Source organism: Eubalaena glacialis, chromosome 10 (assembly GCF_028564815.1).
Source record: "Eubalaena glacialis isolate mEubGla1 chromosome 10, mEubGla1.1.hap2.+ XY, whole genome shotgun sequence".
Taxonomy (NCBI): domain Eukaryota; kingdom Metazoa; phylum Chordata; class Mammalia; order Artiodactyla; family Balaenidae; genus Eubalaena; species Eubalaena glacialis.
In genome coordinates this window covers 68258143-68276140 of record NC_083725.1, presented here as the reverse complement: position 1 = coordinate 68276140, position 17998 = coordinate 68258143, and the positions used below count along the sequence as shown (strand labels likewise).

The 17998-nt window shown below is 37.1% G+C and overlaps 1 protein-coding gene across 1 annotated transcript in view; it reads left to right on the top strand.

The window, feature by feature from the left end:
• RNF169 (ring finger protein 169) overlaps positions 1-17998 on the top strand; it is an 89913-nt gene that overhangs the window by 54016 nt on the left and 17899 nt on the right. The window contains exons 3-4 of the mRNA XM_061202866.1: positions 2684-2830; positions 8286-8404. Coding sequence (XP_061058849.1) covers positions 2684-2830; positions 8286-8404 — 266 coding nt within the window. The remainder of the gene's footprint in view (positions 1-2683; positions 2831-8285; positions 8405-17998) is intronic.

The window sequence follows — 17998 nt, the reverse complement described above, 5'->3', positions numbered from 1 at the left end:
TCAGGAAATAACCACTGAATGTTAATTTTTGTGTCTATAAAATGATAATGATAAGGTAAGCTCTATAAACTTAATGCCCAAAACATGGAAGAGTTCAATAAAACAGCAGCTATTGATACTTCTTATTCAAGTTTATATGCTGTTTTCTGACACTCTGAGTCATTTTCGCTGAGTATAAAAACTCTTTCCTAGATACCAAGTTCTCAAGTCCTTATAAGTAACCATCAAAAGGGACAAAAAAAAAGCATCTGCAGAACCCAATATAGAGAAAACACCAACATGATTCATGTGAAGATTTAAATGTGTATATGGGTTTTTCAATTTTGTAAATTTTTAGCTTTAAGGTGATGCTGTGTTAGCAGAGACTCAACACTGCAATGAGAAGGTTGTTTTGCCAACAACACACAAGTTCATTGTCAAAAACTTTGAGAGCAGCCATAAACATTATTAGGAGGCAAAGGATGCATTCTAAAACACTAGAAAAGCCAGAGGACATAGTATGTAAACACAATTAAGCACAAAACAAAATAACACTAAAATACGTAAAACAGGAAATTTAATATTTAGTTTTTTAAAAATAGCAACGTCTGTGTATGTATATATTGTTGGGGGCTATCCTATGCATTTCGGATGTTTAGTAGCAGTTCCTGGCCTCTACCCACTAGATGCCAGTAGCACCACACACCTTATCCCCTCAGTTGTGACAGCCAAAAGTGTCTCCAGACATTGCCAGATGTATCCTGAGAGGCAAAATCATCCTTGGTTGAGAACAACCGAGGTAAACATAGATTTGAATTCCAGCTCCAAGGCTATGGCTCTGTGAATTTGCCATAGTTTTTTTTAAACCTTAGTTTTGTTTTTTAATTTTTAAAGTAGAGATAATGAGATAATTTAACAGTGCTTTAGCTCCGCACCTGACACATAGAGTTCAGTAAATGATGATGTGATGCTAAAACCTGTTTTTTGTGTGTACCACTCTGCCTTTCTATCCTCTAAAAGTGAAATGCCCCTTTGTAGCCTGTAGTCATCTAAGATCATTAAAAGGCATTGATCTGGGACTTCCCTGGTGGCGCAGTGGTTAAGAATCCGCCTGCCAATGCAGGGGACAAGGGTTCGAGCCCTGGTCCGGGAAGATCCCACATGCCACGGAGCAACTAAGCCCGTGTGCCACTACTGAGCCTGCGCTCTAGAGCCCACGAGCCACAACTACTGAGCCTGCGTGCCACAACTACTGAAGCCCGTGCACCTAGAGCCTGTGCTCCGCAACAAGAGAAGCCACCACAATGAGAAGCCCTCACACCACCACGAAGAGTAGCCCCGGCTCGCAGCAACTGGAGAAAGCCCGCAGCAATGAAGACCCAACACAGCCAAAAATAAATAAATAAATAAAATTAAAAAAAAAAAAAAAAGGCATTGATCTAAGATCATTAAAAGGCATTGATCTTTCATGTGGGCAGTTAGCATAGACTTCAGGTTTGCTTTCTACCTAGCTATGGATTAGCTTTCTTCCTCTTGTGTTCTTGTTTGACTTGGGCAGAGTTGGGAGTACATTATTTCATTTGAATCTCCTCCTGATGTAACATTGTTTATGGTGTTCTTTGCATATTCATAGCCTCTTGAATTAGACCCAGCATGTTAAAGACTAGTTCAGGCTTATTGGAATCATACCTATGGAAATTGGAAAGATAAGACTAAATCTTTATTGTTGTTTATTGTTATTGTTGTTTTTGTTTTTTAACCCAGTTGACAGCCAATGAAAAATATTTATTTGTTCTTTAGTTTTATTTTATAAGTATGATTAAAAATATTAATAGCCTAGAATTGCTTTCATATACATTGTCATTTAAATTTTATTAAAATCCCAGGCAATGAAAAGAGAATAAACGGAGGTTAGGAAAGGGAACTCTTGATATACTGTAAGTATATAGCAAGATACTACAGTAAATACTTTATATTATTATCTCATTTATTTCTTACAGCAATATCTGCAAAGTAAGTAGCATTGTCCTATTTTGTAGGTGAGCATATGGTGGTTCATTTGCCCAAGATCATATAGCTGCTAAATAAGTGACAGAACCACTAGAACCCAGGTTTTAAATTCCAAAACCCATCTTATTTTCATAATGCCATGCTACCTCCCCCAAATGAGGAGCATATTAGTCTGCCTTAACTTTCTTTGTACACCATGTATCTTGACCTATCCTGTGGATCACAAGATCCACATAAATTGTAGGACATTGGAACTGTGATAAGCCATTTTTTCTGTTTCCAGTAGGCCCAAAGACCTGTCTTGCCTCGACCAACTTCTCTGGCCCTCTGTGGCCTACATCTTTGCTGTTCTCCTGGTCCAGTGCAGTTATATCTGGTTTATGAGAGTAAGGAAAGTTTTTGGGTTCCGCCTTTTTTGGCTAAGTGAATAAACCTTATTTTTTGATTATGTGTATTATCTTAGCCTTTGTGATTTCATATTGCTCAAGAATGCAGAGCAGTTAAATCTTAAGCCATGAAGGGAATGTTTGGCAAGATTCAAGTAAAAGTAGACTTAAAAATTAAGAGGGCTTTATATCAAATAAGAAAATAGTCTCAAAACTTTCCTGTTTGTTCTAATAGACTACTGAGTAAAAGATGTTTTTAAGTCTATAGTTGCCTAAAACTACTGTCTTGGTGTGATTTGTATTTTTAGCTGAGAGAAGAAAAGTTACAAGAGGAGAAAACCTCTGAAGATCAAATCCACAGGCTGTTACCAGAGGATACAGAAATGGGAAAAAGGAAAATGGATGAACAGAAAAAAAGAGATGAGCCATTAGTACTGAAGACAAATCTAGAGCGTGTAAGTAGATCACCTTTTTGATGGACACCTGCCTCAAAATCAGCAGTTAGCCCAGGTGATGTGGATCTGAAAAACCTTTGTTGGTGAACAGTAACAGTCATTGACTGTGCAGCTTAAGAGTAGTGAAGAACTTAGCATTCAGATGGAGAGCTGGAGAAAATGATTTGTGAATGGGACAATGAGACTTGTGTGGAAAGATTAAGGGGGAACAGTGGGGGAAAAAGGTGAGTGAGAGGAAAAACCTAGTATAGTATACTACTTGTGGTAAGTTTTATACATATATTGTCATTTTGATTTATGAGTTGTTATTTGACATCTGAGTTCTGTATGTGTTATATCCTCAACTAGATTTCCTTATAGTTTGTATTTTACTTCCCTTTACTCTTTATAATGCCCCAAACAGCACAGTTCTATTTACAAAGTAGGTCCTCAATATTAGATTACTTACTTTAAACTTAACCTAATTATACTTCTAATTGGGCCAAATCTTGCCTGAATTTTCTTTCGTTACTTATTTACCAAGCAAATTACTGGAAAATGTTGTAAATGGTATATTTAACTAATACAAGAAAGCACTTTTGGAGGATCCACTGATTACGGCTCAAATGGATGATTACAATTGTTTTTTTTCTTTAGTAATTCATATTGGATTAGACATCTATTACTTGCTATATGTACTTAGCATACCTTTAGAGTCATATCTATTAAAATGTTTTGTGATTCAGGCTCGTTAGTATTTCAGGCTATATTTTTAATTAGGTGGATTTAATAAAACTTTACCATATATAAAGACAGACAACATACCAGAATAGAGGGGAAAAAAATCTCTAGACCTGAAGTCTGCCTGTTAAACAGGTCCTAGCGTTGTAACAGATTGTACAACTTTGGCCAGGTTACTTAATTTCTCTGTGCTTTAGGTTTACTCTTTGCAAAGGCATTTTTCCTGAACTTCAGAATTTGAGATTACTTAAGCTTTCTTGGATTGATAGTATTTGCTGACTGTCAATGTATATGTGGGGTTTTTTAACCCAGTTATAATAATAATAATTGTTACTATTTAATTATTGTTAAAAACAACCATTTACATTCCAACCTTCTAAAAGATTCAGTTTAACAAATATGAAATGCTTATGTACTCTCAATGCTCTGTTCATTGGGAACTACAAAAGGAAAAAGACTGCTTTTGGAGAGAATACAGTTTATCTAGGAAGGCAAGAATAAAATATACGATAGTCTTGTGCATATAGTATGTCTTCTGACTAATAGCCCCAACTGTTGTCTGTGGTCTCTAAAGACCGCAAACTCTGCCTCTTCACCCCAACAGGACTGTCCATTAGTGTCCTCAGGGAAAACAGCCCAGAAAGGCATTTCTTTTTAGGACAAACCAATTTTGACAAAGAGAGCTTACTCTTTACTATGGTCCTTTGATAGAAAGAACCTATTGTTTTCGGCCTTGCCAGATCTAGGTTTCCTCCAGGAAATGATCTCTAGTATTAATTCATACCAAGGATGGGAAATTGCTCTAATTATTTTTTCTTTTGCCACTATAATCTTTGAAGTAGAAATTCATTACATCAACCTAAAATTTAATCTTAAAAGGAATCAGGAAGTACAAATCCTGATTGGCAATGGCCAGTTTTGCAAAATTTCCTGTACATTGAATAAAATCAGATCTATGAACACTTAAAGTTTTAGATTTTTGTGATTTTACCTTTTTTCTGTTTGCTTTTATATCTTATATTTTTGAGGACTTTTACAATTTTACTTTAAATATGTCTTAAGAAATTTTGGTGTTGAACAAATAATTTCATTTAGTTTGGCCAAGGATACATTCATATTGGGACTGAAAAGAAGCTCAAGTGGTCTCAGTGGAAAGCCAGCTGAAGGATTATATTTTATAGAGAGACTATTATGGTTAGAGCCTGACTGATCATTTCACCCTCCTGCTCCAAAAACCTCAGTGGCTCCCCATTTCCTGTGGAATTAAATGAGAACTCTTCACCCCAACATTCAGGTCCTTAGTATTATTCTAGCTTATCTTTCCATTTTTGCTTACATCCGAGAACGCCAGGGAACAGAGCTGTTTGCTTTCCGCCAAATGTATAATCTATGCTTTCCCTCCTGAGAATCCTTGCTCTTGCATTTCATCTCATTGAAATGCCACTGACCTTACCTGTTGAAAGGCTATTTATCTTTCCATGTCCAGTTCAAAAGCTGTCACCTTCCTGGAACCTGTAGGGATTCCTCGCTTTTTTCTCCACTCCCATCATCCATTCTCTTCAACTTTCCTCTCCTCACTTTGTAACTTTTATAGGACTTATTTCATTCTTCCTTACATTATGGTTATTTGTGTGTTCGTGTTTCTCTACTTAATTTGTAAGTTTGTTAAGTATAGGAAATGTGTCTTACCGTTTTTTAAATCTCCCATAGTACCTTGCACATCACAAGTGTTTGATACGTGTTTATCAAGTTGAATCCAAATAGAGGAAGAAAAGTGCTTATTCTAGAAACAGTTATTTGTTCAGAAAGAAAATAAAATAGGCACAATGTTTAATTTATTACGATTTGTTATGGTGCAGTTAATACCGACAATAGTGCAAATTGTTGGAAAACAATTTGGTGTAACAATTATAGTCATACCAAAGATTATAAAGTTGAAAGTGAAAAATTGCTTGTCATCCCATAACCTAGAAATAACTCCTATAAACATTTTGGTGAATATCCTTCCAGACTTCTTTTCTAAGTGTGTTTGTGTGTGTGTGTGTGTGTGTGTAAAATATATTGTTTTTCTTTTCAGAAAATGTAACCCAGTATACATACTGTTTTATAACCTTCTTTAATAAATTATAAGTCCTGGATGTCTTTCCATGTAAATAAAGAATCCCATATCATTATTTAGTGGTCTGCTAGTTATTCTTTACTGTAGAATTTATCCAGTTAATTTGTTTCATTAATCTGTTGATATTTTGCTGTCTTAAACCACTGCTGTGATGAAATCCACATGTCTCATTAGTTCCTTATAAATTACTAGAAGTGGAATGATCAGATCAAAGGGAGTGTACTTTTTAAGACTTTTTGGTATTTATTATTCAGTTGACCTCCAGAAAGTTTGTATTAAACTTTGAACTTTAAAGTTTGTATTAAACAGTAGTAAACAAATGTGCTAAACTAATTTCCTCACACCCTTGACAACCCTGGGTATTATCATTCTTTTAATTTTTTTTAGGCACAACATTTAAAAAAATATCATTTTAGAGATTTCCATTTTAGGAATCGATAGTCCTATAGGCTTGTTTTTATCCAAAGTTAAAGATGAGAGGTAAATATTTTCCTATCTTATGGCTCTGGGTTTTGTGAGGTTAGAAATATATAGGGATTGGGGGTCAGGGTACCTTCTGTTTATATAATTATTTATTTATAATAATGTAAATTTATTTTCAACAATTAAAAGGAACCTGGCATATACCTGTTATAATACCAGAGTTTTTTCTTAAAAGATTAATAGTATTAAAATTGGTATAAATAAAATCTATCTTTTGTTGAGCACTTACTACTTGTGAGCTAATGCACTATGTGTTTTTAATGGTTTATCACAATATATGTAGTAGACAGATCATTTTTAATTTTACAGATGAGAAACTGAGGCTCAAAAAGGTAAAGCAACTAACCTATAGTGACAGTGATAGCTAAGTAATAGAGCTGGAATTTGAACATTCTTTTATTTGGTACCGAATTGATTATGCAGAAAGACCTAAAAAAATATTGCCATTATTTATCCCCTGTTGAGTCTGTTGATGTCAAAACTTTTTCTTTCTTTCCAATAAATTTGGTAATGGGTTAGTGCTATTAAAGTTTCTCCAGTGAATAGTTTGTACAACAGGGTTCTTTAAGGAGTGATAGATACCCTACAAAATTGAAAAGCTTCTCTGTAAATTGTAATCCTTCAACTGTTTCTCAAAGGCTGTTGGAAACATAGCCTGTTGTATGAATGTGCCTATCAACCTAGAGAATAACAAAGCATTTAAGGAATACAGGGTACTCTGAGCCATAAGATGCCTTGCATGCCTCTGTCTACAACTCTAACTTTGATAGTCATTTAATCATTAGAAAACTGGTTAATCATTAGATTATTAGACGTTTTTTGTTTACCTGCTATATAATGGTATCAGAAGTTTTAAAGAAAAGGTGGTCACTTGCTCTCAAAGAGTCTGTTGTCTACAGCAGAAATCAGACTCCTAAATAAGAAGCTACGGTTCAGTGTGATTAGTTGCTCCCCCTAGAAAGAAGACACTCATATTGAATCATGAGCAAATCCTCATATGTGTATGCAAAAGACACACGTAAAAGAAACTTTGAATGTAAATTTAAAGACTCAAAAAGAGACTCTAAAATAAAATGAAGGTAAATGAATGAGTGTCAACAAGATGGAAAAAGCTGATCTAAGGGTATTTGGAAGTGAAAGTGACATTTAAGATGCCTCTGAAAGGCCAGTGAGTATTTTATAGGCAGAGAATGTGGAAGGAGAATCTTAGGCAAAGGGACTAATAGCATGTACAAAAGAATAGGAGTTTTGAAAGACTATGATGGTACATGTGGAGAGTAGAAAGTAGTATGATTACAGTAGAGCTCAAGGAGTTCCCTGTGTGGGAACTGGTGGGAGAAAAACTTGGAAGAAGATTGGATCTAGTTTCTGAAGGTTATTGGATCATGCTGAGGTATTTAGACTTTATCCTGAAGTCACCAAGGTTAAGCAGGGGAGTGATGGGATTCTGTCTGTGTGTTTGATAATATGGAGGGGATTGGAGGGAAGAAAGGCTGGAGAGAGCAAGACCCATAAGTAGATTATTGCAGTAGTCAAGGCAGAAGATGATGAGAATCTAAGGAAAGGCAGTGACAATGAGTATACATGAGAGGAGTTAGATCTGAAAGACATTCGAGGAGTAGAATGGAGCAAAGGAGAAATAACGTGGAGGCAGTTTGGAGACAGATGCTCTGGATCACAGTGCCAACGTTAACTACTCATTAACTCTACAATCCTAGGCAGATTAACTACTCTGAGCCTCAGTTTGCCATCTGTAAAAGGTAATAATCCCTTCTTAGTGGGGTAGGTTAAAGAGTAGATGAAATAAAATATTTGGATGTGTTGGGGTACTCAAAGCCTCTATACAATGTTATTATGACGTTGAAGAAAGGAAAGGAAAGAGTCATGGGTGACATTGAAGCTTCTAACTGGGTTGGTAGGGGGACTTAGAGAAGAGAAATATTGAGTTTGATTTTGGATATATTAAGTTTGAGCTGCATTTGGGATATCCAGATTGGGATCCCAAGAGGCAGTTGGAAACATAAATTGGAACTCAGAGAGAACATATAATAGAAAGAGAGATTTGAACAATAGCTTTGGGAGATTCCGTGGGAACCCCAAATGGACAGTGTTGTCTCCCTTGTCTCCTGCCAGTGTCCTGCACGTCTCTCAGATTCAGAGAATGAAGAACCTTCTCGAGGCAAGATGATACAGACACACCGCTCGGCATTTGTTTCCAAGAACAACTCCTACTCCTTATCTTTCCTGGCAGGGTAAGAGACTGATACTGAATTCAGTCAGGGTTCTTTCATTTTGGGATATGAGACAAAAGGGACTGGGGGAGCTTTAAAGTATTCATTGTAGCTACTTTGGGGGAGGTGGGAGTGAGGGAAAATGGGGGAACTGGTTTTCAAATATGGGTTAGGAATAAAGGGCTGACCTGAAATTTTAAAGAAAAGTAAATTTTACCCATTTCGGGTATCCTCAGGATAAGATTGTACTAATTGCTCTGCTGCAGAGTTGAGCTTTCTTTTCTGGGAGGAAACAACAAAGCCTTCTTCAACAACCATTGATATTGAAGACAATATCCATGGATTTTCTTTGTGGACTTTTTTCTCTTAATAGGAACTTGAGGCCAGAGTTGATTTATTTACAATGCCTGGAACTAAAATATATATTGATAGGTTTCAAGAGGGCAAACTAAAAAGTTTTTAAGACCTTTGTCAAGGCATTTCTTGTTCCTTTAGACTTCGCAGGCCCTGGGGAGGAAAGGAAGGAGGAATTGGATGAATGTTGGGTGATGGAAGAATAATGAAGGGCTTGGTGGAAGGAAGGAAAGAAGGATGGATAGATGGATGAATAGATAGGTAGGTAGGTAGGTAGATAGATAGCAGGAGGGAAAGGAAGGGAAGAAGAAATGAAAGAAGGGAGGAAGGCTGGAAGGAATCATTTATTCAACAGACAGTAGGTACTACGTGCCATGCCCTCTCTTTTAATATAAAAAGACACAGTCTTTACCCCATTTTGTTGTCTTTTTTGATTTAAAGCTGGCATTGCTCACCCTTATTTCTAGGGTTCTTCTCCTTCTTCCAGCAGCACTATGAAGTATATCTCTCTTGCTGTTCCTATGGACATATACCTGGACCCTTTATATCTTAAGGCTTTTTATTGCTACTCACTAATAAATATGACCAAAAAAATCTACCAAGTTTAAGAATGTTATAAAGTTCATACTGTTGTGATCCCTGTTGTTTTTATATCTGAATCCTTTTGGTATATGTTCTGATTTTCCTGTTCTTTCTTTTTTTTTTAAAATTTTATTGGAGTATAGTTGATTTACAATGTTGTGTTAGTTTCAGGTGTACAGCAAAGTGATTCAGTTATACATATACATAAATTCATTCTTTTTCAGATTCTTTTCCCACATAGGTTATTACAGAATATTGAGTATTCCTGTTATTTCTGTGAGTAAAATTCGCTAAACCTCTCCTTCTCTTAAATGCCTCCCCTTCTCTGGGTGATGGTAACTCCTTCCAGGAAGGCCCTTTCCTAAACTGTTTATTCACTCATTTGACATTTGTTGAATGGCCACTGGATTATAGCCACTGTAGCTCGACTGATGAAATGAGAACCCAATACGTAAGATGTAAGCCAGCGTACTTAACCGTTTATGGTGATGATGAAACTCTTGCTCTTTGCATATGAGCTTGAACTATAGATGCCCTGTAAAGTTAAAAAATTCAAGATTGCTTGACTAAGAATCGTCAGCTTCTGAATGTGTATGTGGATTTTTCCCCACTTATAGCGGGTGTATCTTAATGATTATTAGAGGGATCTACTGAAAAGAGAAAAAGATCATATTAATTCCAATCAAGTCACAATAAATATCCCCTGAAACAAATAAATGTTGCTTTATGCAGTCTGTGATTAGTTAATTAATATCTCTTCATTTGAAATTACTTGGGAAAAAGGAAAATTTTATCAAAACCCAAATATGATGCCAAGGCCAAATTGCCCCAATTAATTGGAGTGGACACTGGATAGGTGAACTACTTATTACCAATTCCAGTCTCTACCCCTGTAATTCACTCTTTTAAAGTGGGTAGAAGGTTAATATGTTGTTACTTAGAAATGCCCACCAAGGAACTTAGAAAATTCTTCTCTAAAGGGCAAAATGTAAAGTCTATACAGAGGAGTGTGCTTTTGATTATGTGTGGCTCTGGAATATGTGTGGTATATCTTCTTTTCCTGCTCCTTGGCACCTCCTTGCCCTTAGTATGTATCGTTGAGTCACAATGGGATTAATTTATAGGAAAATATTTACTTAACATGTTATTGTTAAGAAATGTTGCAATCAGTATTATACATTTATGGATTTCAGCATTTATTTTTTCCAAATATCCTAGGTTGTGGGCTGAGTTCAGTTATTAGTACAGTTTTTTAAAAAATTAATTGGATTTGGTTGGTAGGGTTATCTTTTTAGGAAATAGTTTGCTGATGTCATGGAAACTTTAGGTTGGAAAATCTATTATGGTAATACTGTGAATTGCATCTCTTATTTAGTCAACATGTTTTACTTCTTAGTTAAGAAAATATTAAGTTTCAATTCTAAATGATATTTAGGAAAACAATATGAAGTTGTTAGTGCTGACAATGAGATGAGGCATATGGATATATTAAAAAAAGAATTAGCATGGTGATGGTTGCATAGCGATGTGCCTGTAAACTTAAAATGGTTAAAATGGTAACTTTCATGTTATATATATTTTACCACAAGAAAAAAAGAATTAGCACTGTTAACAGTTTTGGGATATTTCAAATGCATTTTTTTCTGTCTGTTAAGCAATAACAGAAGAATAGGTTTTTCTCTGCAAGTTTGTTTCCTAAAGAGAGTTCATCTGTAAAAGCTTTAAAGTTTTTTACATCTGTATTTAAATCAAATTAATCTGCATTTATTTTACTTATCTACTTTATAAACTTTTCTTTCTTAAGCCCAAAAGCATGGAGTTAAGAGTGAGTAGTCCTGATAGGATGGTTATTTTGGAAGGAATCCATCAATAGATTCTGGCAGAGTCTTGCCAGTAGCTCAGTCTATTTTCATTTGAAACATTCAAAGCAAAGAATGTTTTGCAGCACTATTAATAAAGTTCTATAGCCCTTTTAAAATGAAACTTCTTCCAAATAGGCACATAGAGTAATAGTTAACCCAAGGTCATTTCTAAGTTAATTATAAAATATATGTGAATTGAAAAGAATTAACTTGAACCATAAGATATATAATTATAAAGTTAGGCTTTTATTTTAAATATCTGAAAAACTGATTTGTTTATTTGTTTAAATTTATTTCCCTTCATTCCTCATGCCCTCTTCACCACTAGAAGAATCAAACAAAAAACGTGGTTGCAAGTTATTCTAAAAGCTCAGTCTGGAAAAACTTTCTCTGTTGAGCTAGTGTCTTTTCTAAGAGCTACACGTTCAGTTGTGTTTTCCTCTTTGCTTTGGCTGTCAGGAAGTTTAGAATTAAGACAGAGTTTTCAATTCAGTCATCATGGCCTTCCAACATGGCATATAATTAAAAAAAATAATTTTTGGTATACTCTTCTCATATTTATTACTTAATGTGGTCTTTATTAACGCTCATTCTTTATGTATTTTTACTGTAAGTCACTTAAAATTCTTCTTGGGAATAGGGTATAACCGTAAAAAGAAATATAATCAAACCATCTATCCTCCTTCCAGTTTAAAAAATGAAAAAAAGAAAGTGATACAGTAATGCCAGTACTGCTATTCTGTACAAAACTGTATCTTAAGTAAATGGTGAGATTACCGACATATGATAAGCCTTCAGTGAGTATAGCTGCTGCTATTTTGTTGTTATCTTCTTTTAGAACTCTTAGAACTGAAAAGGATCTTAAATATTGTTTTATCTAATTCCTTTGTTTTCTGGGTGAGAAGACTAAAGCTCAGGGAGAGACCATGGCTTGCCAAATCTTAGACTGCTAGAGTAGTAGGACGATGAGTTAGAACTGAGATTTCTTGGCTTTTTCCACTATACCCTTTTGTCCCCCATGACTTTCTTATAGATCCCTATGCTGCCTCTGCCCATTTTCCCACTAGGCTTTAAATCCTTTGCAAGCAGGGACAAAAATCTTGTTTACCATTGTATTCACAGTACTTAGTACAGTGCCTGGCACATAGTAGAGGCTCAATAAATACTTGTGGAATGTTTAATGAGATAGGTCTTGTGCCCTTGGGTAGGTTAAAGGGGGCTTTGTCAGAATTGTCAAACTTGCAGTCTCTAGGAGGGAGGACTCTGGGAGCTGTGGAGGAAACAGGTTGGCTGGTGGCTGTTGTTTAGACTAGATTCCATAGGATTAATATGGGATTTAGGGGGAGTCTAATGACCACATTGATAAAGCTTTTATACTATAAAGTTGCCTTTAGCTCTTCAATACATTAGCAGTAGCTTATGAGGATCCTTTTTATAGATTATGTAAAAGAAAAATCTGTGTTACACTGAGTAATAATTAAGCCTTAATTAAGTAGAAATTAACTACATTATTTTGTTTTCTAATGTCCAAATACTTTAAGCCTGAGTCTGTGGTTCAGAGTGGGGTGCAGCAAAAGAGACCTGAAGTGTCTGTGCTTCCTCTGAGGTGTGTGTGTAAGGAGAGATAGAGACAGAGACTGACTGCAGACTCAGTCATATTAACTGCATGCCCAGCCAGTGTTGGAGTGAATTAAAATATGCAGACTTGTTCCTCTTTTTTAAAATGAACGAATGAAAATATAGATGCTTTCAGCGGACAGATACCAGACACATAAATGATGTGATACCGGAGGACTAGCTTTATTATTTTTTAATTAATTTATTTTATTTTTGGCTGTGTTGGGTCTTCATTGCTGTGCATGGGCTTTCTCTAGTTGCAGCGACTGGGGGCTACTCTTCCTTGTGGTGCACGGACTTCTCATCGCGGTGACTTCTCCTGTTGCGGAGCGTGGGCTCTAGGCACGCGGGCTTCAGTAATTGTGGCTCGCGGGCTCTAGAGCGCAGGCTCAGTAGTTGTGGCGCTCAGGCTTAGTTGCTCCGCAGCATGTGGGATCTTACTGGACCAGGGCTTGACCCTGTGTCTCCTGCATTGGCAGGCGGATTCTTAACCACTGCACCACCAGGGAAGCCCTGGAGGACTAGCTTTAGAATTGATGAAAGGAGGCAAACCAGAGAGGTGAGGGTGGAGAAACCAGTCTAGGGAGTTTTAGGGAAGTAGTGGTGTGAGCTTGAGTAAAATCAGTTGACCTCCTTCTGTATCATTTATGTAAAATGCAAGTTGTTATGCCCTACCTATTGCTGGGCAGGGGATTTCCCTGAATGATTTCTTAAGATTCTTTTCACCTCTAAAACTGAAGTGTCTAGAAGTGGCTTAGAGCAGGGTTTTAAAAGGTGGAGGAAATGTGACCAGGGCATGAAAAGGAAAGGGTAAGGGCAGTTAGTGAGTTCTGTAAAAATCTCAGGATTAGACTTAGCAAGTTATGTGTGGGGAATAGTCCAAACATTAACCATGAGGGATAGGAGACTATGAGAGAAAAATGAGGTAGTGATTTAAAAGAAATCACAAGGCTTGATGATGGCCTGGGGCAGGTTGTGTGTGTGCGTGTGTATGCGTGTGTGTGTTGGGGGAGGGATAAAAGAATAGAAACGAATCAAGTGGATGAGCTGGTTAAGAGGACAAATCTTGTTAAGAGTATGGAGTACAGATGGAAAAGGAAGATAGCTTAAGCAGAAGTGATGTGGAATTTAAGGAGCAGGTTTTAGAGGTGTCAGTAATCTCTCTGCCATACTAAAATAGGAATATACTGGTGGTTTTCAGAGGGGTCTGGCAGGATGGTGAAGGGTAGCATCAGGGAACTAGCTTTTTCCCAGGGCTTCCTGCCATGTTCAGTACTTTACAGATCTCGTTTCCTTTAGTTCTTACATTAATCCTATAGGATTTATAACATTCTCATTTTTCAGCTAAGGAAAATGCAGTTCAAAGAGGTTAAGTAACTCGCCCCAGAACTTCTCACCTGAGTAGAGTGACAGAGATGGAATTGGAACTCAGGTCTCTCTTGACTCCAAACCTGTGCTCTTTCTAGCAAACCATTGTCAGAACCCTGTGACAGAAGGCTCTGTGCTTAGCTCTTTGTCTTGAAATGATCTACCTTTACAACAGAAAGCTTCCTTCCTTCTGTTTGTTTAAAGAATTTATACCCTGTCTTGTTCTAAAAAAATACAAGGTTGTACAGAGGTGGGTAAGAAGCTGTCCAGTTATCCTGTTGTTTGAGGGGACTCAAATCCTTTTGCATTACTCTAGGCCTTTTGAAATACAGCTGTGGAAACAATGTTCCTATCCATCAGCAAACAAATACTAGTGCATGTCCAGAATAGGCAAATATGTAGAGACAGAAATTAGATCAGTGGTTGCTTAGGGCTGGAGGAGAAGGCGGGGTTTAGGAGTAATAGCTAAAGGGTATGAGGTTTCTTTATGAGGTGATGAAAATGTTTTAAAATTGTGGTGATGGTTAAATAACTCTGTGAATATACTAAAAACCATTAAATTTTACACTTTATAAAAAGAAAGAGGGACTTCCCTGGTGGCGCAGTGGTTAAGAATCCGCCGGCCAATGCAGCGGACACGGGTTCGAGCCCTGGTCCGGGAAGATCCCACATGCCGCGGAGCAACTAAGCCTGTGCGCCACAACTACTGAGCCTGTGCTCTAGAGCCCGTGAGCCACAAGTACTGGAGCCCATGTGCCACAACTACCGAAGCCCGCCCGCCTAAAGCCTGTGCTCCGCAACAAGAGAAGCCACCGCAATGAGAAGCCCGTGCACCGCAATGAAGACCCAATGCAGCCATAAATAAATAAATAAATAAATAAGTAAGTAAGTAAGTTAGTTAGTTAAAAAAAAAAAAAGAAAGAATGCTAGTATACACAAGGCAGATAACCTAACAATATACAAGGGAAGGATCGTAACAAAATCTTACCCATTTCTGGGTGCATGGCAGCTACAGCTAGGCCTAAGGAAGCTGCTGCTTTTATTCAAGTACGTGTGTGGGGGTGGGAGGCCTCACACACCCAGGCTAGGGGCTGGGAGGAGGATCCTCTCAGACCTTCAGCTTCTTGGTGGAACTCAGCTCTGCCAGACCCCTGAGAGTTTGATTAAAAAACTAATGTGGTATGGGTATGTGAGAGACAGAGAGAGTGATGAGTGAGCAATTAATAACATGAGCTATCTAATGTTTTATATCATGTAATACCATTTGAAAACCCTTTAAGCAGTGTTTTATAAGCATTAAATCTTCTAGCTTTCCAGCTGCATGTTTATACTGGCTGCTCCTCCTTTTCTTTGCTTGTAAGTCAGATGCATTGTGGTTGTGGGTATTTTTAGCTTAACTAGAAATCCCAGAAACCATCTGGTCCCTTGGCAGTGGAAATTTTAAGCTAGTTGCCTTTCAGACAATGCTGCTGTCTCTTGTTTATGACTTCATTATGTGTTTGGAAGAGAGAACTTCTCTAGACGTGCTGGGTCTATTCTATGGCAGAGTAGAGTAGAATGTAAGATCAGTATGCTGTGGTAGAAAGAGCACAGGCCTTAGAGTCTTGGAGATACAGGTTTAAACTTTGGCTTCAGCTGTGTGACCTGGAAAAATCACTTCCTTCAGTTCTTTGTCTGTAAATTGAGGATGCTGATTTATAGGGTTTCTATATGGATTAAATGAGATACAGTATATTTAAAACACACAATGCCTGACAGATAATAGATTCCTAATAAATGATGAAGTTTTCTTTCCTTTCCTTAAGGATGTCATAGGCATTTCTGTATATATTTTTATTCACTTATAAGAAATTTATTGAATATATCCACTGTGTGCCAGGCACTGTATGAGGGTTTGGGAATATAGAAATGGATGTGCACAAAGGTGGGAGGAGTAGTTACTTCCTCTATTTTTTAGCAAAGGTATTGTCTGAGCTCTTAAATCTTAGGAACATTATGAAGTTTACTGCTGATGATTCTCAGCCAGCATTGAAGCGTCTTAACCTGACCAAATACTACAATAATAATATCTATGTATTATGTTGATGGTTTACACGATATTTTCACATTCATGATTTTTGTGACTCTTCATGTGACAATAACAACATTGGGGGAATATAGTTATATAGGAACGAAGTTTATGTATGCTATTGAAATTGAGTTGGTATTAAATTGAAGTATATTGTTTTCAATTAAGATGTTAATTGTAATTCCCCAGGGCAACCACTAAGAAAATGACTAAAACATACATAGTTAAAGAAATAAGAAGGAAATCAAAATGGTACAGTAGGAGATATCTAACACAAAAGAAGGCATTAATGGAGACATTGTGGAACAAAAAAGGTATAAGACATATAGAAAATAAATAGAAAAATTGCAGAAGTCCTTCCTTATCAGTAATTACATTAAATGTAAATGAATTAAACTCTCCAATTAAAAGGCAGAGATTGGCAGAATGGATTTAAAAACATAGTCCAAATATATGATGAGACTCACTTTAGATCCAGAGACAGAGGTAGGTTGAAAGTGAAAGATGTAAACAGTGACCAAAAGAGAACTAGAATAGCTATACAATATCAGACAACGTAGACTTCAGGACAAAAATTATTACAAGAGACAAAGAGAGGCATTGTATAATTATAAAAGGGTCAATCCGCAAGAAGATATAACAGCTGTAAACACATGTACACCTAATTATGGGTCCATAAAATATGTGAAGCAAAAACTGACATAATTAAGGGAAATAATAGACATTTTAATATTAATAGTTGGAGACTTTAACACCCACTTTCAATGATGGGTAGACTATACAGATGAAAGATAAACAAAGGATATAGAAGACTTGAATAATACTGTATACCTAGCTAGAAACAAAATACCTAACTGATTCAAGAAGAAATTGAAAATCTGAATAGACCTATAACAAGTGAAAAGGTTGAACCAGTAATCAAAAAACATCTGGCAAAGAAAAGCCCAGGACCAGATGGCTTCACTGGTGTTACTACCAAGCATTTAAAAAAGAATCAACATGAATGTTTCTCAAACTCTTCCAAAACTTAGAAGAGGAGTGAACACTTCCCGACTCATTCATTCGTTGAAGCCAGTATTACCCTGATACCAAAGCCATATGCAGACATCACAAGAAAAGAAAACTACAGACCAATATCCTTTATGAATCTATATTCCAGCACACCATTGGAGGAAAAAAAGTACAAGCTTTGATGCATTAGAGAGGGTAAGAGAAACACTTTGACTTAACCTGCATCACCCCTACCCCAAGGCAGCAGAACTCAGGTTCAAGAGAGATTTTCCTGGCTGGTGATTGCCCCTGTGGGAGAAAGTAAGAGCGTGTGAGTGAACACCTGGCTTCTCCAACTGTATAAGAAACCCATTTCTCTCCTGCCTCAACCAGAGTATTGAATCATGATCTACATGACCTAGGGGAAGGAAGAGTCTGGGAAAGCAGCATGGGACTCTCAGAGGGCATTAAAGGGATGAGGATCTTACTAACTACATTACAGACTCCACCCACAAGTCACTGGGGAAGCCTCACCTGTGGATCCTCCCAACTGGCCCATGGGCACTCCCATCGCTCCACATGCCTCATTCACACATGCTTCCACCCTGTGGCCAGTTCCTTGTGCATGCTCCCAGTGGCAGAGAGCGAGTTTTGGCAGATGGCCAGTAAGCATGTGTAGAAAGCCAGCTAGAATCTGTGGGCAAGGGAGAGACCACAAATGAGCTTTATTGCCACCCTTGGGAAAACAAAATGGAGGCTGTCAGCTTTCGGCCT